Source organism: Temnothorax curvispinosus, unplaced genomic scaffold (assembly GCF_003070985.1).
Source record: "Temnothorax curvispinosus isolate PA1 unplaced genomic scaffold, ASM307098v1 QBEX01002414.1, whole genome shotgun sequence".
NCBI lineage: Eukaryota > Metazoa > Arthropoda > Insecta > Hymenoptera > Formicidae > Temnothorax > Temnothorax curvispinosus.
In genome coordinates, this window is record NW_020212194.1 from 119,811 (window position 1) to 144,539 (window position 24,729).

The window sequence follows — 24,729 nt, forward strand, 5'->3', positions numbered from 1 at the left end:
TTAATGATCCCGAACAGAGAAGTTTAATTACTCCGATCAATTATGTTGCGAAATACTTTAATAAGGGCTCGTGATATAATGCAGAAGTACAATGTTGAAATTACGAAGACGATGTTGAAAGCTTTCTAAAGGAATCTTTTTGAAAAATAAATTTTACGTCGCCTTAATGTTATATATTAAATTGTGTGCTGTAAAATTTAGCAACGATAAGCGAACAAATATTTAGCTTAGACTGACCAACGATGATTCTTTCTAGTTCTGTTTATTTCTTCACATCAAAGGAAGAAAGGATGTGGTAATACTGTTGAAGACGAAGAAAAAAAAACGCGCCGCGCTAAATACAGGTCTTACGTTTCATCGCCTAAAATTAGCAGTGATTTCTGCACAAGTACAGGAAACAGGAACCCCCGACGTCAGAACAATAACAACGATCGATGGTTCCGAGCCATTTCACACGCCATATTAATAGAACTCAATCTCAGGTCTTAGGCGTAGGTAACCGCTGGTAATATCACATATCGACGAATTTTTATTTTCGAAAGAGCTCACGACTAACTGTCAAATATAAAATCTGAGCGTCGTTTAAATTTGTATTTTAGAGATTTTTCTCGCGCGTTTATTACGTATACTTCTTTCTACGTATGTGTGTGTAATTTTCATAATGTTGTTACGATACTATTCGATAGTTTCTACTACGATTAAGAAATGTTTAATTGATAATAATGTCATTTTGGGCAAGAAATTTCTAAGAAGACAGAAATATGTCTTAATTCTTAACGAAATTGCAAGCTTGCAAATATTTCTGCGTTATTCGGCAATAACACACGATTCACGTCGTACGAGTAAAGTCTCGCGCAAGAAAAATCCTCGCGGCATTGTGGCACCAATGAAGATCGACGATCTTTGAACAAGGAACTTCGAAGAGCCATCCAGGGGCGTCTTTTCATTACGACGGAGATTCGCGATCGATAGATCGTCCCGGTGGGCGGTCCGTTGCATCATTTTTTACATGGCCGGTGGGTGACTCCGGCGCGATAAATTCTTGTTTCTCCCTTTTTCCTGTTTTCATGTACACAACCGGTAATCGATGCGTGAACGAAAAAGGTACGATGTTTTAACGAGCGCATTTCATTATCTTCGACAAACGTTCGCTTTGCGCAACATGTATATAAACCGCACAGCAGCAGTTGTTGAATTCTTTTTGCACAATTACTGCAGATTTTATAATATCGCGTTGTATATTATACGTACAAAATCACGTTTTGTATTAAATTTCTTTTCATTCGTCTATTGTTGTTTCGTAAAGTAACATCACAGAATATTATGATGAAGAAAAATTACGACGTTGTCTTCGTTATCCTATAATCTTTATCATATAATAAGAAAATTCATAATTATTAATACAATATATCCGTAAATATATAGGCTCCGGTAATGTTAAAGTTAAAATTAATGAATGCTTGACACTAGATACATCTGAAATTAACTTCATCGCAAAAGATGCGTTTGCATGGTTTTTCAGTGGCGCTAACAAACCAAGATCACGCGAACGCCTCGGGACGACGCGTTCACCGAGAGCCATTAATCTCATCGTTGACTCTTTAATCACTAATTAGCCAACAATTTATTTTCAAGCGTAGCCCACGGACGCGTACTCGTCTGCGTCTGTCGCGCGTGTTTAAATCCGACGCCGCGCCGGCACGTCCGATGAGAAATCGCATCGAATTTCGGGATGCAAATGCAGGCGAGAAAGCAATTTCGTAGCGCGCGCGTGTTGGTACGCGTTCACGCATCGCTCGCGAAACCAATTAAAGCTGCTCTCTCTCTCGCGGCGAAGGTCGTCGCTTTAAAGTGCACTGGCGGGATATCCGCGGAAGGCGCAAGACGCTAATGCGGGGGCGCGTATACGGTGGTGGTGGTGGTATTTTACCGCTGAGCAAAGCGGGCGGAACATTTTTCATGCTTCCGACATAAAATCCTGGCGAGAAGCGGAGCATTAATCCTTCAGCGGCATCGAAGGTTCCTCGGCGGAGCGGCTGCAAGCAAGACAGTTCATAAATTTCGATGCACTTAGAGCGGCGCGCCAGCCACCCCTTCGACGCATCGAATCCTTACCCCGGTAGCGAGCAATCGGTAAAAGACGAGACGTGGATAGATGGACGAAGATGATAAGGAAAAAAAATATTGGAGACAATACTGTATAATTCTCGGTAGGCACATATCTATTTTATATTTATAGGAGAAGAAGCTATCTTGTAACAGTAACACATAAATAATTATTCCAACAAAATAAAAATGTGGATATTATGTTATATAATAATTTTAAAAAAATCTTGCAAAGAGATTGTTATTAAAAGACACCATTTGGCAATGTAAAAAATGTAATGATTACAATAAAAGTAATAAAATATTGGATTAAGTAAAATTGCATTACTGTTAAAATCTCCATCTTTATAACAATGAAAGCTTCCGCGCTTTCTTTCACAAAAGAAAGACGATAAGTACTTTAGTCCGAGAAAGGATTCTTTTATTCGTGGAATATTTTCTTCAATAGACTATAATTATTCTATATTCTTTGGATTATAAGAGTGGTTCAAAATTACTATGAGCATTACGATTTGCTACTGGACAAAAGAGAGAGATTCGCGAAGGAATGAGAGAGAGAGAGAGAGAGGAGTGAGGATTGGGGTAGTTAAAGTTGCGTGTATATACCGTAACGCTACAATAGAGTAATGACAAATCGTTCGGGTGAAAGAATGTGCTACCAGCAGCGTATAGAAAAATGCAAACTCTGATAAACGGTACGGAACTCGAAGACAAACTTTCTCTTTCCTCTCTCTATCTTCTCCCCCTTCTCTCTCTCTCCCTTTCTCTCTTTCCCTCACGTAAACTGACACGGTTACTGGGAACTATGAAAGCTGAGTGTGCTCCTAGAATAAATCGCTTTTATGCATTATGCGGCATACGATGTGTCGCCAAGCGAGTGTTCCACACACTCTCGACGCTTCGTTTTACTTTTTATCTTCCAAGGTAGTCTGGAAAAAAAATTGAATTCGCGCTTCCGGTTTGCATTCCCCTCGAAGGATTCAGAACCTCTTACCTTTGGGATTTAATAGATTTACTCGCACGGCTAACAAATCTGTTTAACACATTCGCTGCCAGTGATGCATCTGGCGTGTCAGCGGGGCTCATCCCCAATTCATCATGACTGATGAGGTGCATTAAGATTCCTACTGAGTTTTCAGCGTATGTTACCGAACTTTATATTCTGTGAATAAAATTTGATTCATGTGTTTGGTGAAGGATTGGAGAAAAGATTTCGGACTTTCCAAAATATATTGACAAAGTGTTATTGAAGCAAAAGTCATTTTGCAATTAATATTATTGCAAAATAAATAAAAACGATCAATAAAATACGATCCAAAAATAAAACGATAGCCTTATAACATTAATTGTATAATTTATGCATATATAATATTATAATGGAGATTTAACAATATTGTACATAATATTGTACACAGGAACTTAGACTCTCAAAGCGTATCTAAATTTACCCGGAAATTATGCCTCCGATAGACGGCACGCACTAAACAGATCGCGTCTGGTGCCTGCACTAAGAGTGCATTCCTCCTCTCTCTCTCTCTCTCTCTCTCTCTCTCTCTCTCTCTCTCGTTCTGTTAAAGATCGAATCCAGGAGCACGATGCAACCCCTTCTTGGTTACCGTAAATAAATCGGTAATATTTACGCGTGCACGGCAGATGTTAGATAGGTACGCGTGTCGTCGGCTGGTAATGTACTCTCTTTCGAAAGGAAAACACGAGAGTTTGGAAAACATCGGCCGCGAAGACAGTCTCAAGTTCGCCGATAGTTACTTCGCGACATTTTATAAAATCGACAGTAATTTTGAACGACGACCTTTATACGTAAACTTTGTAAAATATTCAGTAATATAGATACAATGCAATTCTGTTTTATTAACTTTATAGATTCAAGAAATAATAATTTTCCACACTATTATTATTAATCGGTAGAGGATTAAAAGCAATATTAATGAAATCATATCGTAGTAACTTTTAATAAAATTATAACTACGCAATAATCAAATAATATACTTCGTGTAATTCCAAAATACTGATAAAATACGCCATGTGTTGCAACAAATAATGATTCAATATTTCTATTAAATTATTGTGGAAATACGAGAAAATTATTGTTTAGCGATTCGTATAACACAAATGTTTACAGATATGTATTTATTCGCAAATTTGAACGTTGGGAATATGTTATATCATCAAATAAAATCTGTTTGTAAAATAAACCATAACGCACAGCAACATAAATTTGTAATTCCATAATTTCAACGGAAATTTTCATCATTATCGTTTATAAAATTAAATTAATGTTGGAAAAGTTTGTTTTGCATGTTCTAAAAGGATTGCAGGAAAGAAAATAAATGCGTTCCAGTGAATAAATGCGCTTAATTGATGGGAAAATTACACCGTCGCACCCTTTGATCAAGATTTGTATCTTGTAACATATTTTTCTATTCAAATAGAGAACCGTTAATTACAGATTTTAAACATTTTGGATTAAATAAAATTATTCATAAAAAAAAAAGAGAAAAACTATGGTGTCCATATAAGTTTTTATCAAGTACCAAGTCACGTTTCGAAAGAAATAGAGATAATATACGTTTAAAATGTAATTTTTATGTTACTTGCGAACAAAAGAGAAAATTCTGTTTTATTCATGAAACACAAAAACAATCTACGTAGGTGAAACACCGCGAGGTGTACATTTCGTTGTTAGCTATGCAAATTGGTGACACAAACATGAATATGCAAATCGTAATACGCGCCACGCACAGAATATTTTTGCGTGCAAAATTCGGGTAAAACAGCGAGTAGCAAAAGTCATCGAAAAATGCGCGGGATAACGAGCGATTGCATATATCCAGCTGCGTCATTACGGGCCGGCGTTGTACCTTGTCAACGGTCTAACAACCTCCGGTCCTGTTTCCCGACCTTTCGTCGAAATGGTTTTAGACGTGGAACACGCGTACAACGTTTCTTGCACCGATGATGACTGGCAGCTGCGGTAGGATTCTCAAGGATCCGCTGCTCCTCTTTTGCTTTCTTTTTTAACGGCCGACCCTCTTAACCTTAAACCCTTTTGGCGAATACGCGCCGTAAAGAGCGAAGGCAAGGAGACGAAGGGCAAGAGAGAGAGAGAGAGAGAAAGAAAGAGAGAGAGAGAGAGAGAGAGAGAGAGAGAGAGAGAGAGAGAGAGAGAGAGAGAGAGAGAGAGAGAGCCTTTAATGAAACTTTAGTTAAAGCGGATGGAAAATTAGCGGTCGGAGCATGCAAGAGGCGAGATTAATCGCCGACGTATTTAATATTCGCATCGTTAGAACATGCAAAGGAGTACTGGCTGTGCTGAAACATTTATATATGTAACTTTTGCTTTATAATCGCTTCAATATAATATTTCGTTTATATTAACTTATTATGATACGAATAAGAGATACGAATAAAACAATTTTAATGTACTTTCATATTACGTAGTTGAATTTAATAATATATCCTAATCTCTCCGCGCAGAGAACGGTCAAAATCCAATTTCCTGAGGTTCCCAAATCACAATTGCGCTCGTGAAAATTTTATAGTCGTCATACATTCGCGACGCGGAATAACTTCCGGCAATGTTGGAGAACATAACTCACAGCACGACGAATTCAAATATCTGGTGGTAAAAATCGGCGCTCGTGGCGAGCGAGCAGCGGCCGGCCGTGTTAAAACGTCGCTCCATTATTCCGGCGAGCCCGGTGACTTTTACGAGCGCAGCACGAGCGGTCGTTGCCAGTTATCGCGGCGTTACATCGCGGAGTTACGTCGCCGTAACGATTGTTGCAGGATGATTGCGGCGCGGTTGTATTCGGCGTTTTACTGATCGCAATGAGATCCGGCGATTGAGACGTTAATTAGCGAAAGATGCGCACGCCGTTTCTCGATCCGCGCGCTACGGGATTCCCGACGGGGCTAATTAACTCGCCGCGCCGCGGCGAGTATCTCCGCGCCAGTAAAAACCGTCGCGGATTAATCACGACGTGCTATATCTACGACGCCGTCGTTATCGTCGTCGTCGTCGTCGTCGACGATGCCGTCGTAGAAGTCCTATGACGACCGGCCGATACGGACCTCACCTAAGGCGGCTTATTTGCGAGCGGGTTGGTGACTTTTCTTTGCATATCGCGGGTAATCTGGTCGAGGGGTCTGGTCTCTCTGGCTTTCGGAATGGGGCGATTCTCGATTCGCGCTATCAGTCACTCTCGGTGTAATCGTGACGCGCGCCGCACCCGCGATTATGACGTCTGGTAAATTACGTATTATGGTGCATGATATGATCCTATTTATGGCAACAATAATACACCTGCACGTTTCTACACGCTGGAATATACGCGATTAGAAAAAGAAAAGAAAAGAGAAGAAAAGAGCGAGAGAAGAGGGGAGAAAGAGAAAGAACTGTTAAATATGACTTAGGATAACTGCGAATAATATAGCTGCTTTGAAAAAGAATGAGCCGGCTATAATGAATTGTGATTTTAACTCTGATTTAGAAGCGAAATAAAGAAGCTCTATGATGAAGAGAACTTGATATAACAGAGTACAATGCTAACGAAGAATTAAACAATACTCAACTGATTCAATGTAGCAATAGCCAACTTTGCTAATTGGTATTGGCTAAATGTAAATTCTGCGTATTCGTTTGACATAATAATATGGTAACATTAATTAGCATTAATAATAGGAATGCAATCATTTCAGTTTCATGAAAAACGTCATAATTACGCATTGCGTTATCACGTAGGCTTTTAGGCTTCGTCTAAACAATGCATTCGTTAGTGATATCTATTTCTACTTTTGTGCCTAAATTTACTTATTCTTGCTTTCCTTGGCACAGATGTTGATAAAAATTACTATTATTAACTATGTGTTGCATGACGACATTACGGTAAATTACTGTTATCATCAACAGAAGATTGTTGGAATTGCTCCGTTTAGCTATCTGCTAAAATAAGCGGTTTTTTTCTAGCATCTAAATATTACGTAAATAAGGAATTTCCCGAAGAGGCCACCGATATCGATGTTCGCCTCTCTAAGCTGCAGTGCTAATGTGTTAATGATATCAAAATTGCAATCGCACGCATAATTGAGCTGCGCTAGATAATTCGATTTGTGCCGCAAAATTCGATTTCGTGTTGCATCTTCATCAGACAAATGTGATGTAAATGGAAATTCTGATCTATAAATAAGATTGAGATTGAATATATTAAGATGTCAAAATATAGTAGAATTCAAAATATATTGAAATAATTGTATTGTTCGGATAATACAAATAAATTCGAATAAGAAATTGTTGCTTCATATAATATTAAGAAATTGTTGGTCCAACAATAATAATAAAAATTTTAAAATATTTAAATTTAAAAAATGACAATACTTTTGCTAATATAACACAATTTTAATTAAAAATTTCAAAAAAGTCTTATTTTATCCTCAACCTTTTTTTAATATCCATGGCATCAATAAGTTAAAAATTTTTCCTACTCTTGTTGCTTTTCTATCCGATAATTCTCTTCTATCTCTTCAGAGATGTAATATATCATAATGCATCATATCCGAAGTCTGCTAGCTGCGATAACGCGAAATCCAGGCCATAATTACGTAATTAGGTTGGTAATATAAAAAAAATGGGATCATCGCGGGTTTCTGATTAATATATAAAATGTTGATGTCACCGTATCGATTTAGTCGGTGTATCAAAAGTAACCTTTCGTCGAGGATGAATTTATGACGGAATTGAGTAAAAACAAGATTAGTGTAAGATATTACGACACGAGTGCAAACATAGTACTTTTATCTGCCGAGATAAAATCTGCGAGAACGAGATCCTAATTTATTGTTCAACTGACGAGCATGTTATTTTTTCGCGGTGTGTTGTATCTTCAAGCACGACGGTGCGGCGGTGTAAACATACGTGCAGTATCACCGCAATCACAACTACGGTAATAAACTGTTGTACGTTATTAGGATGCATTATTTGCGGTTGCTATTTCATTTGAAATACTATATGTATATCTGCATGATGGATATGGGGATTGTTCAATAATGTGGTTGTTTCAATCAAAGCCTGTCAAGTCTGACATTCTAAATCTAGAATTTTTTAAAACTACTAAACTCTGTGATGAGAGAAACAATAGCTGTACTAACATCAGTTAGTGGATTTTTATATTATGTATTTATTCTATTTTATCTCTCTATTTAGTCTTTTAAGAAATACCAAGATGCAAAACCTCAGAAGCCTCAGACGGAAATCAGATTGCCTGAGAAATATGAGAAATAAATTCTAATCCCGTTTCCCCGTAACAAACGCCGGCGCTAATTTCGCAATTACGTATTCGCTGTCTTAGTCCGTTTCCCACAGGCGCGACCAGGAAGAGATCTTCATCTGCCAGTCGCGCGAATGGGACGACCTTAATCCCCAAACGTCACGTCAAACATTCTCTCCCGGCGCGGCGCGACGGGCGGGACTTAATTCCATAAAAGACAAACTCGCGTCGCGAGGAGAAATTCAATTTGTGTGCGAGTTTTGCATAACGAGTACACCGCGATGGACTACGTATATATAAGCCCGATAGTTTCTCATTAAGCCACACTGACCCAGAACCAGATCCCACAGCAGCGCGAGCACAATGGCACCATCGTCCGGGGGTAACCACCCCCTCGACTGCTCGACCGGTTCAATTGGATGTACGGTTTGCATACCGATAGTCTCGTGGGGACAATGCCGTGCGTAAATTTGTATACGCCTCAACACGTATATACGTGTTTTCTGCTAGTGACGCAAGCAGCCGCTGTAGCAACTACATCGCTTTATAAAATTGATGCATGACATACAAAGAGAGAGGAAAAAATTTAATGCATTGTGAGCTTGGAGATTCCTTATTTTTCAAGAACTGTAGACAACTTTGAAAGCTTTCTCGAGCAATCGGCTTATACTGAACTACAATATGCAACTCGTGTTCGTCTCGACGTGCATTGATATCAAATCAAGAAAAAATTGTACAATAAATTTTCAAGTTGCAGATATTGCCGAAAGAAATTTCACGAGAATTCGCTGTTGAAAAGTCGCTTTGTCAGAATATCGTAAGTGTAGTTTCTTTTATGCAAACGTAAATTTGTAACCAAAAATATTTCATATGCAGCTGTCGCGCGTTGTTTGGTAGCCGAAATCGGTTACGACATTGAATGCATGCAAAATGCACATTGAACGTGCTCACACGTGTATCCCGTATGTATCGCGCTCTCCGCGAAAGCTCACCGGTGCCTCAATCCCTGACCTACATGGACGACGGAATCTCAAATGGTGGTTGATATACCCCCGGAGGATTTCAGAGCCCGGCTCAGCGCACTTACGCGACGCTTGCACTTGCACGAGGCTCGCACGACAAAAAGACATGCACAACGACGCTTCGTCGCCTCTTGCGTATAACTGAGATAAAAGTTTATTGGTCTTTCGAGAAAAATGTCGCCGGTCCGCATCCCGCTGCGCGACTTACAGCTCAACATTTTCGCACGACGGTCGTGTCGGAAGAAATTGTTTCTCGTTACCTTTCGTGAGGCACCGCGAGAGCGTCGTGAGCTCAGGTGGAAATCGCAAAATGTCGCTCGTGATTTCACGGTGGAGGTACACGAGATTGGGAGAACGATATTCGCAGGAGGATAAAGTATCACGACGAAAATTCTGCTCCAGTTTTCTGTTATTTCTATTTATACGCATGTATAAGATTACATAAGTACACACCGCGATTAAAATGTCAATATTAATTAATAAACATTTTTTTAGAAATATAAATACATATAAATAATTTCTATTTTTAATAAATTTAAATAATTTCTATTTCATAACAAACTGGAAAAATTAATGTAAGCCACATTATCATAAAAAAAATCAAGCATGTCACTTTCTTTCTTAAAGTTGAATCTTGTTTAGTCTTATACATATAAGACCAAAACTAATTGCAATAATTTCTGCACCGTATCGCATTTTGCTTAATTTGATTAACAATAGGTACTTACCGTGATTTGCTGATTAGTCGGGCTAGGGCTAGGGCTGGGAGTGGAATTTGGCGTAGAGAGCTCTCCCGATGCCGGCGAGGGTGAATTTGTAGTGACACCGCCGACAGTTGGAAATGCCCTCGCTGGATCGGCTTGCCATTGTTTATGGATTTGCTGCGAGGTGTCTCGGAACCGCGCGCCCTAAAGCAAAAAGTGCATAATTTCTTATTAAATTTCTTGTCAGAAGACGTGAGACGAGATGAGACGTACGTTTTCCGAGTAATTAGGAACACACGTTAGTCGGTTTATTTTCAAATTAAGACATTGAACGTATTTCTCTGCAATTTTTTAAATAATAAAACATTTCGAACATATTAGCCTGTAAATAATTCTTAAATATAAAAAAAGAATTAATCAGCTTATTACTTAAAATCTATTCATCGCGCTTCCTTCCGATTGTGAGCAAAGTGAATAACGACTCCCTCGCATGTAAACGCGCGTACCATTTTCACGGCAATTAATATGCATACGTCGTCTCGCCGGCGTGCCGCTGAACACTTGCATCCTTGAAGAACTAGATCGCCCGCATACACGTCATATCATCAGATGACACAGTTCGATTAGTCTCGGATATTTGCCTCTAGACAATTGTATCGAGTTCGATCGCTCCGCTCCGCCGATCCGACAAGTCTAATTAGAATGGCGAGCCAGCCTACACGAATGCCGTAAATAAGGTCACATTCCCTGCTAAATTTTACGTTAATACTGAAATACCGTTAGCTATCTAGTCTCATATCATCTCGTGAGTGTAACGTATCAATCGAAAAGAGCTACACGTGTCAAAAATAATCATAAATGGAGACTTGAAACGGAAGTCGAGCTAAGTACCAACGAATTGAAACCTATGGTTAAGAAAATAGTGGTTAAAAAATAGTCATTAATTTAGTTCCCTCTCTTCGATATCATAGCACATGACAGTATTCTTTCTTTTATATGTATCGTGATATAATTTAATGTGCGTAACGTAATATATATGGGGAAGTATGTGTGTCAATCGTTTACTATGACGTGTATCCGCCGCAATTAATAATTTTATAGCGGCTGTCAAGATGACGAGTTGACGGCTGTCTGATGTAGAAGTTCGTAGACCCCTACGGCCGAACTACGCAAGATTGCGTGCGCGTGTGCAATCCTTCAAGAACAGCGTCGTTCGCGGATGCGATAATTGCGCTTATGCAACACCGCCTCACCGTAATAGCAATTAGCGCCGGGGGAGTATAATAGAGGCCGTATAAGCGGAATCTTTCGAGCGAGTGTGTTCCGAACGTGTGGCCCGCGCCTGCCAATCGACGCTGCCTTTTTAAGACCCCGAGAGACTGTGCGGGGCACGTCGGCGAATTGCGGGGAGTCAATCTAAAATTTTTCACCCATGTCAAATCGGCGCGCCCGATTGCCACGGTCTCGGAATTAATTTCGCGAGGAATGAGGCTAATTTACATCCGTTACGGCATTCCCCTTGCAATCGCGGCCACATTGTATATAATAATATCTCACGTCGCGTCGTGTAATCTCCCGCAGATTCCACGCCGCGATTAAAGGATGCATTTTTCGGGAGCTTCCTCTTACCGCGCGGTATTAAATCTACGTGCACGTGTCGGTCAAAGTGACACTCGCGGAATGGATTGGCAAAACACTGTTGGTGTTTGTACAGCCACGTATATGGTGTCTTGAAAATTCTCTTTTCGAACTTTTCGAGAAAATTTAATTTTTGAGAGCAAACATTTTCGACCGTATATAATATTCAAATATTTTCTTTGCAACCATTAGAGATTATATATTATGTATGTACAGTAATTGACACTAAGTACAAAAATCATTTAGTAATGCATGCATATTTTTAATATCAATTCTCTGAAAATACGACAACGCGAATGCACCGGAAATTGACGTTAAATGTAAATTTATTTTATTATGATAGAGCAGATTTTATGAAATTTTTGTTACGAGTGTAATGGCATCTTTCACATGGGAAAAGAGGTGTATGAAGAATTTATAACTTTCTCTACATAAAATTTATGTGAAAGGTAATAAAAATCAACATAAGGAAATTTATGTTTCACCCGATATGTATTCCAGACTGAATCTCGATGCGCGAGGGACCAAATGGGGACGCTTTCGTGTGCGTGGATCGTACGAGCTCACATAAACGTGCACGATCGAGACTAACGGGCCGCGCTGTGATTTAGCCTCCGTCTTTCATGACGTTGCGCTGAGAGTGATCCAGCACGATCAAGATCGTCAGATACGTCCGTGGCATTCATGTGGCGATCCGGGCGATCTACGCGGAGGTCGACTACCGGATACGGTACAGCGGAACGCGTGCGGGACGCGATCGTTTTCATCGTAAACAAAAGGCGCGGTTTAAATAGCGCTTCAGTTAAATCGCGATTTATAGCGGATAAAGTGCAATGTTGCGAAACAAAACTCTCTTCCGACGCCCGCCGTTGTTCATAATGAATCGTATGGTTCGTATCATGACGTACAGAAAACTCAACTGTTTATGTCGTAGAATCATTTAGATTCATAAGATAATGTACCAGTGAAGTTTTCTTCGTCTGTAATTTAAAACGTTAATTAATTTCAGTTGCATTTTAAACGGAAGTGCTGGCTTACTTTATGATAATGTTAAAAAGTCACCAAATAATTTCAATTTGACGCTGTTCAATGCCAATAAATGCAAAATGAGTTTGCAATATCTCACAACAGAAAAAGCAGTATATCAATATAATTTATGAATCAAAATAAATTAATCTCGACAGATTCTGATTTTTCAAACTGATTAATTGCTTTAGGTATATATCATAGATTTAAACGTCATCAGAACATGATTATTTTTTTAAATTTAGTCTAAGGTCGATCTTACTTGTAGTATAAGTAATTATAATAACAATTTTTAACGCATCATCCACTGCTAGAAAAAGATCTTTCATTATCGGCGGACCGCCCTTTCTCCCTATATTCTGTTGAATTGCCTATCGCGATCGCTCGAGAAGATCGACTGTTATCTATCATGTAATCCCCACGCGAACACGCGCGGTCGGCTCGAGCACGCGGCGAAAATTGATTGCATCGCGGCGGTAATGCAACGCGGTGCAGTTCCGCTTTTTGTTCCCTCTGTTATCCGCGGAAGGGTTACCACGCGGCGCGGCGCAGCGACGTCATCTCGTTTGCGCGCGACGTCGTTCCCCCGCGAATTAAACGCTTCGCGAAATTTTTCAGGATCAAGTGTCCGTCAGAGCGTGAAAGCGAGCGCGCGCGAATTTCGCGGCGGTGTAGTACTTCGAGCGTGGCGTGCAACGTTATCCGAATACGACAACCGAGACAACACGCCGCTTCTCTAGTTGAGGTTTTGCGGGTGTACTGGAAAGTTCTTGGAATTTCGCTGTAATTCGAAGCGTGCTGACAAGTGGGATCACGGCGGACCTCGCTGTCGTATTTCGCATTATTCGCCGAAAAAAATGATGCCGTTTCTAAACTTGTCGACGCCTGAATTAGCATTATCATCGGTAATTTGAAAACTTTCAATAGAATACTGCTCGTTTTAATTTAAATAATTTTCAGTAATATGAATTAAAAAAAAAAGTCAGAAAATCCAGACAAAAGTAAGGTATAAAACATGTATTATATTCAGAAGAGTATAGCTGGTACTCTCTCTCCTCCATTTTCTCAAAAGCCACGTCATGACGCGTTCGTTATTCCCGCGTCATTAAAATGAAATACGCTTGACGTGCCGACGAAGTGTTGGCATGCCAATCGGCCTCGGTCTGTCTTCGAGCGACGATGCCGCGCGGGCTAATCGCGCGATCGCAAAAATCGCGGGGCGCGCGTCGAGGAGGAAGCGATTGCGCGCCGAATTGAAGTCCCTTCGATGCCGCGCGGCGCATCGCGCATCTCCTATCGAGCGATCTTACCGCGTACCTCGTCGAAGAGGTCGTCCAGTTCTTTCCGTGGTATCTTGGCCTTCATCCCGCGAGCATTCCTCGCGTCGGAGCTTCCCCGACGTCTCTTTATCTCGACGCTGCGCGGAAGAGACCGAACGAGAAGAAATGTTGATGGAGAGGAGGACCAGGAGAGCCCGTTTCCTTCAAATGTCACGAGCCGGACCCCTGTTCTCTCTCTTGTTTCTGCGGTTGATCTCGAAAGAGATGCTCTTTCTTAGACACATAAATAGTCGATGACGCGCAAAGTGCGAGAGAAGGTCGCGCGATAATGGCCACGACGACGCGCGGCCGGTTCTGCACTCTTCATCGTCGGGGACGTCGTCGTTGCACCAACCGGTCCATCATTCATCGCCGCTGCTCAGTCTCCATTCGACTAAAGCGTGTGTGTTCGGAGCAGCTCATACGAAATTACACTGACACATGGCACGTCGCATCCGATTCTTCATTCGGGTTTTCATCAACATTTCTTTATCAAAAATTAATAATTGATATATTACGACCACAGAATTATGCACAATGTTTTAATGTTTTAATATTATTGTTATTAATTCATTATTATTATCAATTTATGATAATTTGAATTTATATTTAACCAGCATTCAATAAATTGAGAGAAAATTTGTTCGGTGGAAAATGTACGTAAAATATAAATATCTTTAAATATAAATAATTCATACGTAATATCTCGATAATTACTGATCGTCGATAATGTATTCGAAAGCTGGCAGCGCTTTTCGTGCCGACGATATTAAGTATGAAAATTTATTGGCCCATTCCGCAAAGCCATAGTAATATTTTTCTTGCGTCCTGACTTCAACGTACAAATCCACGCCTCGAATTCGCGTGACTTCGTCGATAAACCGCGGAATCCTTTCAAGAACTTTGAAAACGACATCAATTCGTCACATGTTCGTTCGCAGCGCATTGACATATTTGATATTCGAAATAAAAGAAACCTTGAATACTATTTATATCCACCCACGATTCTTTCAGAGATAGAAAATTTCTTATTCAACAAAAAGATTAGTATTATATTAATTGACAAATTAGATTATTATTAAAGTTACTTCACTTAAAACATAGCTTTTATTTATCGTGTTAAATTTAATTCAAAAAAATTAATAAGTTATATACTTTTAAATTCATTTCATAATCTTGATGCACAACGTCCATCGACTTATATAAATATTCTCTTTTGCTGAAACTATTGCCTTTAAATCGATAACATTCAAACTACTGAGAAGAACAAAAGTACAAAGGTTGAGCAAAAAAATACCTTCAAACTACAAATGGTTTTACGTGTTGGAGCACTTAGCGGGAAAGCTTCCATTTTCGTGTTCAAACCCTTTATTCTCGAAACCTAACTCGTTTCAACGTCCACACGCCGAATGACCAAGGGCTCATTGCTCTTTCTCTCCGTTCGGCACTTCCGTTCGCGGTATATCGTGTTTCGTGCACGTACTGGATTTCGAGCCGTTGTAAGGATATCGATATATCGGATGCATAAAATGTGTACGGTTTCTCGGTGACAACGATAGAGAACGGCCACGGCGATGTTCTCACGACACACGGTGTCCGATCCTGGCCGATTACGATCTCTCGGTTTCTTTTCAGCGTGCCGCGAGGATTTCCGCGTGCCATTAATCTCGCGGGTTAATGTTAATGCGAAAATGTTCAGTCGACCGCCACGCCGGGTTCCCAGCAGTCGTCCCCCAGCAGATCGTTGGAGGAAGCTAATAAATGTTTCCCCGACTCCACGCACTATCGCGTAGACAAATGCGAGTTATGAATTACGCCAGTGATAATAATAATAGTAAAAGTCACCGCTTCCTGTGAGAATTCGCGATGCATTCTGCTCGCGTTCGTAACGGTATAATTGTGCTCCACAATTTCGCGTTTAAATTTCTTTATCCGCCGCACGCGAAATTCCAGTCGTAACATCAGACCGAATGACTGGAAGGATATTATATCGCTCGCGTTGAGCGCATTAAACCAACCATCCGCCTATCTTTCGTGGCGCGTAAATGACACCGCACGCCCGATGCATTCGGAAGGGTGCCATTTCTAGCTTTTAACAGGCATCGCGGCGAAATAATCTCTCCTAACTTTTCGTCCCGACTGGCGCATCTCATGCGCGAACGGTTATTAAACCAACTATATGTTTACTCCGACGTAGTAAACACCTCCGGCGAAGCTATTCAAGTGACTTATCTGGCTAATATTTGAGAGCCGTTGCCATCGCCAAGGCGGAGATCTTTCACGAAATGACGCGACCTCCGCATTTATCTGTCACCCGTGCGGCCTCGATTCGTTAGACAATCGAGAGGGAGTGAGCGTTAAAGGTTCCGGGCGTTCGGAGTTACCTTTAATATGTCGAGGGAGAGAGAGCGAGGACTTTCTGTTGTCGGCTTTCGAACGATCGACGACAGTGCGCTTTAAAGTACGTATACGGACGTGGTAGACCATCAGGCGAGGGAGAGCGAAGCCGGACGTCTCCTCTTCGCAGCATCGCTTCGGGGAGGATAAACGACCTGGCGCGCAAGATCGAGATTATACCGACAGCGAAACCTCGACATTTGTACGGCTCCGATTTAACAGAGGAACGCTCCCCTTTTTTCCACCGACCGACTGTATTGTAATCCCGGATATTCTCGATCGTGTGCAGTGAACTGCAAATAACTGCGTAAAAAATTTTATTCCTATACGTAACATTGGGGAAAGGAAATAGAAATAAAACAGTTTGGTGCAAAGTTGAGATTAAAAAAGATTTATCATCGTTCAAAAACAAATTGGATATTAATAAAAAATCGAAGCTTCTATTAACGCCATTGGAACTGTATTTAAATGAACAATAAATTCTCTCACGGTATTTTTTTTAATTTCAGAATTGAAGACGAGATAAAGCGCGTTAAAGACAGAAGCGTTCGTTTTTATGCCTAAAACATTTATTTGAGGAATATCGCAAATAATAATAAAATAGTAAAAAGACAAACTTTGTGAATTAGAAATAAAGTGAGTCTCTTTATGACAGCGGCTATAACAGAGATAAACCCAGGGTATCACTCTTTGTTAGACCGAAAATTGCAAGCGGAGATCTTCCATTTCCTGAGCAAATGAACCCTGGTGGGAGATTACGAGCTACGAGCAAAACCTCAACGTCCATATCAACTCCGGGTCCAGCTATGCGCACACGGCCGTATACCCGCTGTCGCCGTTTGTTCACGAAAGAAAATTCAGGTTACATGTCTGGCTCCGCTTCGTGCTCGTGCTACGAAGTCTTCTCTTTAAGCGATCGGACTGCGCACGTTTCGCGAAGCACATCGGCCGAAGGATACTACCACCTCGGGTACCGTTTCTCACGGCGTGCTATCGGCGTGCTTTTACGGACCAGATATGTATATATACGCGCGGCGTTTATCGGGGCCAACAATAAACCGTAGAATTTCCACCATTGCGATGGTACGACGACGCCCGGGACATGACAGTCCACGGGAGAGCGAAATATCGTGTTGCCGCGTGTTTAAATGAGGGTGTCGATTCTATCGCGGGACACGACGCGACATGACGCGACGGGACAAAGTGCTACAGCGGTTTAATGCTATAATACGAGATTATCGCCAATATCTCGCTGAAACGCGACAAACGTACGGTGAAATTATTATTTCGGCGCAAAATTGTGTTTGTATTAATCAGAAAACCGGTTAACAGAATAGAGTTGATTGCATATATTCTCCATGATAAACCGAAAATTTGGAATGCAGATTTATCGCATTTTTAGAAATCTCTATAATTTCTTTTCCTTTGAACAAATTATCGCAAGTCAATGATATCAATTTATATAAAAATTATAAAATCGGTTAAGCTTATATAATTTGCGATATGTTTGGTTATACATTCCGGTGGAAGTATAATAATGTATGGGCCGTTGTTGTCCCAGCAGTATTACATTTCACTGACACATTAGTAACGAAAAGGTCAATTGATGATTCTAGTGGCCCAGAAAGGTCGAATGAGCACGGCGCACGGTGACATATTCCGCATAAAATATGTTCCCAAACTTGTAGTATGTAATTTCAATAGTAATTATGCAATGGGAAACATTTTGTAATCGGAACTGCATCATTATTATCATTATTACTCCATTGTGCAGTGGCAGGGCCATTTATGACATAAGATAAGCAAACAATCATCTTTCTCACGCATTGCTACTTGCTACTAACTTATGCTACGTGTCGCTGAAATACGTGAGAATGATCACGTGTAAAGCAGTCAGGAATAAAGAAGCCTCTGTACTTTCCCTTTACATGAGATACTATCATAGCATGGTCTTCCATTTTCCAGAAATTTAAAACAGACAAATGTATCCGATCTCATGGTATAAGATCCTCTTTAGAAAATTAAGTGCATTTTATTGTAATGATTGTAATTGAATTATTAGAGAAAGAAAAAGAGAGAAAGAGAGAAAGAGAAAGAGAGAGAGAGAGAAGATAATAATTTAATTTCACTATGTAAATTACATAATAAAATTAAATTAATTACAATATGTAATTTACATAATGAAATTAATATAATCTTTCCTGCCTAGTTGTAATAAATTATTTACATAAAATCGTTAGTGCTATTATCAAATGAAAATCTGTTGCATATAATGATAATACTTATTGTTACTCAAATTTTTTAATTTAGAGACTATATATAATATATCAACTATTATGAATGTAGAAAAGAAATCAACGTTTTAAATAACAAGGTTGCGTTTCACTCTCGTCTATAATTAAACTCTGAAGCGGGACGCAGGTTTCATGGACCAATAACTTCCTCGTAGGATAATAACGTCTCTCAACAGTAATTCAAGATCGTCATCGCCCACGCGTCTGTTACGCATCAGCATCGAAGTATGGCTGAATGCATAAATCTGTCGGACGATAACCAGCCGGATATAATCGGATTATGTTCTCTTTTCGATTCTGCCAGTTTCGACCACAACTTTATCACGTTACAGCCATACAAATATTTACATAATTATATCGCCCTTTGCACTTTGCGTCATAACACGTGCAATCGGACGACACATATATCTGGCGTTTTTGTTGGATGTAAGAAATCGATATGAGATTCATCGGAGACATTTGAACCAGCATAACTCGATAATAACATTTGTAAGAAACTCGTTAATATGCGCTTTTGAGCTTATGAACTTTATATCGAGAATGATATATGTATACGGTATAATATTATTCTGCTCAAATGTCAGTGTACAAGAAGACAAATAAAATAAACAATTATCAAATGGAAATAACTCTCTATTACAATCCCTCTACATCATCAGTCTAAATTTTGTTCTTTTTCGAAATCTTTTATTCATTTTAGGAACGCAGGTGTATCAAACTGAAATTACTTAAAATAAATCCGACATTAAAAAATTGTTTTAGATGTTGCGCGTTTTAATCTCTATTGACTGTTTCTGATTTATAAACTTTCTATTACATTATTAATATAAAAAGATATAAAATTTATTAGATAGATAAAATGTTGACAATAATTATCGAGATATTTTTATCTGATATCTGTTTTTTCTCTTTATTTAAGTTGAATATTTTTAGCTAATGTCTATTATCTCTTTATTTAAATTGATATTAAATGACATAAATATTTTCTCAAGACACAGATGCGCGTGGTTGTGCTGGATTTAACGAATTAAAATTAACTGTAAAAGAAGATATAACTAATCCCTAAATATACGCCAAAATCCTCATTCTGCAAACGCCACATGGTTCTAAAAGAAACTCTTTATTTACAGCGCAACTCACTCTCGCGTATGCACCAATGCAAACTCTGCGCTGCATAATAAACACATATACTTTGAATTTAATTTCACAAATTTATTCACAAACACTAATTCCACAACATCAGTAAGATGTCAACTCCATGGTGCCGAAATAAAACTTGATTCAGAGAAATCTTTCGAGAAATCGAGCGCAGTTTCACGCGATGTTAACGCGAATTTCGTGCAAATAAAAAAGATCGCTCCACTTTTCCGCGATCATCGGGTCCCGCGACACCTCGAACAAATCCCTGGATCTTTTCGCCGCCTATATTCCTCTATCCCTATCCGTATTTCTCACGCGCGCTCGCGTACGCTTGGCGTACGTGCGCTCACACGTGTGCACGTACGCCGACTGGCCGCTGTTGTGCGCATACGGCAAGTCGCGACGCTCACGATCCACGCTCACGAGTCACCGAGAGACGTGCGTCGCATGTTCCGTTCTCCGTGAGCACCTCTCGGCGTGCTCTCTTCGTCTTCTCGCCGTGTCGTACCGACGTCGTAAGGCCGCTCACCGAGGGAGTGGGAACCGACGACGGCAGAAACCGCAAAGGGGATCTCTGCCAGAGCTGCAGCGCGGGGCGCTACCCCCGCTTGCGTAACCCGCTTGCTCATGATATGCAAGGATATGGAGAATTGAGATGGGAAAAATTCCTATTTCCTGTTCGATTGGAAGTAAAAAGCTGTATCGCAATAGTGATATCAGAGAATACGAGAAGCGGAGCATTGAACTTTTTTTCAATCTCGGACATTCTCCGTTATTCGCGAGCCATCCGAATAGGAGTGATCGATCGGATGCAATCGGCTGATGTAAATTTATCTCGGAGACAGATGGACATGCATGTATGTTTTGACGAACGAAATAAATTCAATACCGCTGAAGATAATATTTGGTCGAAATATCGGCAATGTAAAGCTGAATGTTTTGAAATTGTTTATAAAAAAAAGAGAAAAATTTCTTTCTCGTTTATGTTTCTTACGTTTTATAGAAACGATTTAGTTTTGCTCGAAAACAACTAGCTAGTTCTATAAATAATGCTCACTGTCGCATGATTCACTGAACACATCCGGCTTGATGTCTATAGATCATATTCGATTAATTTTACTTCTGACCGGTCGACTGTGAACACGCAAGCAAACTGGCATATGGCCAATTAAATAATGACTTCATAAGAAATTCGACTAATTTTTGTTGCAAAAATAACTGCAATACCATTATTATAACTTTTGTTTATAATAAAAAGTTGCGTAAATATACATAAAATATAAATAAATAAAAAATTAAAAAAAAATTTGAACACCAATTAGAAAATTAACTTAAAAGATCCGGTAAGCTTATCGCAGCAATTTATTTTATCATAAGCTTAGGGCTCTATGTTACCCTACATATTAAGACTGTAATTACGATAGTAATTGTCCACATGTGTCACATACACAATATTTAATTCTAGGTCGTGAGATCATAGACTGTTGCAAACGCATCAAGAAAGTTTGCTGCAGCGATGGCGACGAAGGTCGCGCATTTACGTTTGCGTATTCAATAAGAACATTCGACGCAGTTGTACCGAGAAAAATTACAACAGCGCGACGGCGGTAAAAACGCTTCTTCGTTTAACGTTAAAGAGTATTACTATTTCAGTAGATATTTTTCAAGTTTATGAAGCCGATAAAGTTACACTGTGAACTTGAAACCGACGATATTTGTGGCCAGAAATAATCCGATCAGATACAATTTATTTTTGCATTCAGATCAATGCTGCTTTTATTTATTATGGTGCAAAATCTCTATATCCTTCCTAATATTATTTAACATTAAGTTGTGCATTAAGCGTAAAACTTATTTTAGTACTATAATTTAAAATATTCAAAATATGCTGAATATGTAATGTATTTGGTTGCAATTTTTTATTTTACTAGTATATTTTTGAGATATTTTCAAAATTCACGAATATCAAAAAGTCAAACTGCCACAGATTTCCGCACATATCCGGAAACATGATTGACGCGTTTCGGAACATTGTTGAAATTCGCGAAGCCGCGAGGTACGACACGGACGTTGATGTTTATCGTCGCAACGACGCAATATGTAGGTATATGCCATCTGCGCTTATATAACGAAACGCGTGATTCGTCGCACGTTAAAGTGACAACGGTGATATCGGCGTAAATGTATAAGATAACAGTCGAAGAAGTATTAGGCGTCGCAGGTGATCCCGCGCGATCGCAATCTTAAACGATCCAAGTTAATTAGAGCTGGAGCGCGCAGTCCGTCCTAATTCGATGTTTAATTAATCCGTTTATCGATGCGGCTAATCTCGCGCCACCGGCTTTACGTATGAGCGTCACGTTCGCGACCGAACAATGAGTCTATTATGGCAAATGGAGTTTCCTGGTCGCGACGGTTGCACCTCATTGGCGCTTCGCTCATAAACGGTAATGACAGAAAATTACTGAATATGTTTTATCAGATAAGAAAAAATAGAATTTTACGCAATGTTGAAACGATTAGCATGACTCGCCGCCGTCGCGCCTTATCTGCTTCAATTAGTTTCTTCAAGCGGAAGCGATGATATCTATCTGACAATGAGTCGAGGTATAAAAGACATAAAAATCGAATTAAACAATAAGTCGCGGATTGCACTTTGTCGTTTGCAATTAATCACAATGAAGTTTGGGCCAAAGTACACGACGTGAGTAATGCTGACAAACTTGACTCCGCGATGCAAAAATATATTTGATAAAGATAGCACGTATTGTGCGTATAGCTAATGGAATATGTCAGATGAAACGTAAAAGATTAAACGGCTCGGGCAGAACTGTCTTCAACAAGCCCATTTTACATGTAGCACTCTCGTAGATATCACCGGTATGCAAAAGTGAAGCGAGGAGAAAACTCGGCGAGTGCGAGGGCTTAAAACAACCGAGATTTCCGTCAAGATTTCAACGATCTGTCGGCGGCTGAAGAGCTGAAGAGCGCCGGAGAGCGTCGGAGAACGGCGAGGAGAACATTGGAGAACGTGGGCACGACGCCCACGCTGTGCCGTGCCGCGCACAAAAATGCAAGAGTACAAAAAGTTCGTAGGATATCCCCACGCGGAAAAGGAGCACCGCGCGTCCTACGCGGCCGCGCCGCACCGGTAACGCGAGGTCGTTTGCACGAAGCGAGATTTGCACGTGCGCTCGTTTCTTCGCGTGCGAACGGGGAAGATTCGAGGGGGACTTGTCCCCCATCGACGACAGCGTGTCGGTGCCGGTCGTGCAAGGACGGCGGACAATGGAGCCGCGAAGAGGAAGACGATCTGAGTTATGAGACGTCGCATAATTGCACGCCGATTGGCCCCGCCGAGGAATGCAATTTGTCTCTCAGCTCAGCGGCGTGTATGTGCGAAAGTAATTAAGATCGTCGCGAGGCGAGGCCGCATCGACTCGCAGTATAAAATGCTGATTGCGCTTGAGTTGCGTCATCCCGAAATGCTTTTAGTTCATGCGCTAGATGGACGCTTTAATTAATCGACAATTTCGTTCAAGCACACTGACATTGTCTATTTCGATTGAAGCATATTTCGCAGGAAACAGTACAGTATAAATTAACATAACACGAAGCGAGGAGAATCCCCTATTTAATTTACGAAAGAATACGGAAGAGACGGAAAAATTTAAAAACTTTTTTTAAATTTTTACACGGAGAGAATTTTCTCTTAAAATTTACCCTGAAATCATGGTAGTTGTGGGACAACATGTACCACCAAGAATTTTATGCGAGCTATTCTGATTAATATCTACCATAATAAAAAATATTAATATCTATTACATTCAAATATGAAAAATGTTTGATTAATTTTACTAAAATATATCTAGGAAATTTCAATAATTTTTCAAAATTTACCAATCTGGTTGGTATTTTTATCACGTTGTTTGTAAAATGTCTTTTGTATATTTTAAAAATTCCTTGGTTGTCAAGTTGTCCCAAGTTCGTAGTGAATTTAAGGATAAAATATAACAAAAAATTCTCTCCGTGTAGTTTTATATATTTCAATGTTATATACTTCGATATTTTACGGCAAAATGGAGCAAAAATATCAAAGATTAGATATCTTTGCTATATTTTTCAAATAATCGTACCGTCTAACAGCATGTTGTTATGCAAAAGTGGGTCTTCAAGTCGACAAGCGCGACCCGTTTGGTTTCTGCGAGTTCCTCGCAAGATCGCGGTATCTTCCCCGGCGTATCGTCCCGGTTGTTAAGTCGCTGTATCGCGCGTCATAAAATCGAGCAGCAGCGTTTTCACGAACGTTATCACCGCCACGTGGTGCAAAAGGTGCGTGCGAAGCCGAGTGTTATTATGGCTCAAGTTTTAATGGCTCCGTCGAGCTGCTCGCGTATCAGCAGTGTGATACAACGACGGTGTCACGCAATCGTTCGGCAAATAATCCGCGCGTCATGTTCATGTCGCATTATACAGAGTTACCGTAAGCTGTTTTATATTTCCTACCGACGGTCTAACGAAAAACGAAATGCGTAGTTTTTAAATTAGAATAAGTAATAAATATATATTTCTATAGCTGTTAAATTCTTCGGACTAGCAAAAACAAACTTTAATACCGTTGCTAATATTTGTGATTTCTACAAAATATTTTGTCGGATGTACATTTGTTATTATTAATCTCAGATTCCGCTACTTGTTAAATTATTTTTCATAATAATTTATGCTATTCATGGTGTTCTTATCCGATCGTTGAAGATGCTTGATTTCAAGCTCGATGTCTCGAAGGTCGACGGAAAGGT

General features: G+C 39.9%; 1 protein-coding gene across 8 annotated transcripts in view; it reads right to left on the minus strand.

Moving 5' to 3' along the window:
* The window catches only part of LOC112451609 (tensin-1), a 170,737-nt gene that overhangs the window by 57,714 nt on the left and 88,294 nt on the right, over positions 1-24,729 (minus strand). For 6 of the 8 annotated variants that reach the window (XM_025011326.1, XM_025011337.1, XM_025011331.1 and 3 more), the window contains one exon: positions 10,141-10,320. In XM_025011326.1, coding sequence (XP_024867094.1) covers positions 10,141-10,320 — 180 coding nt within the window. Of the gene's footprint in view, positions 1-10,140; positions 10,321-14,097; positions 14,587-19,918; positions 20,307-24,729 lie in introns of those variants that run through there. The other 2 variants (XM_025011329.1, XM_025011330.1) reach the window with 2 other exon arrangements.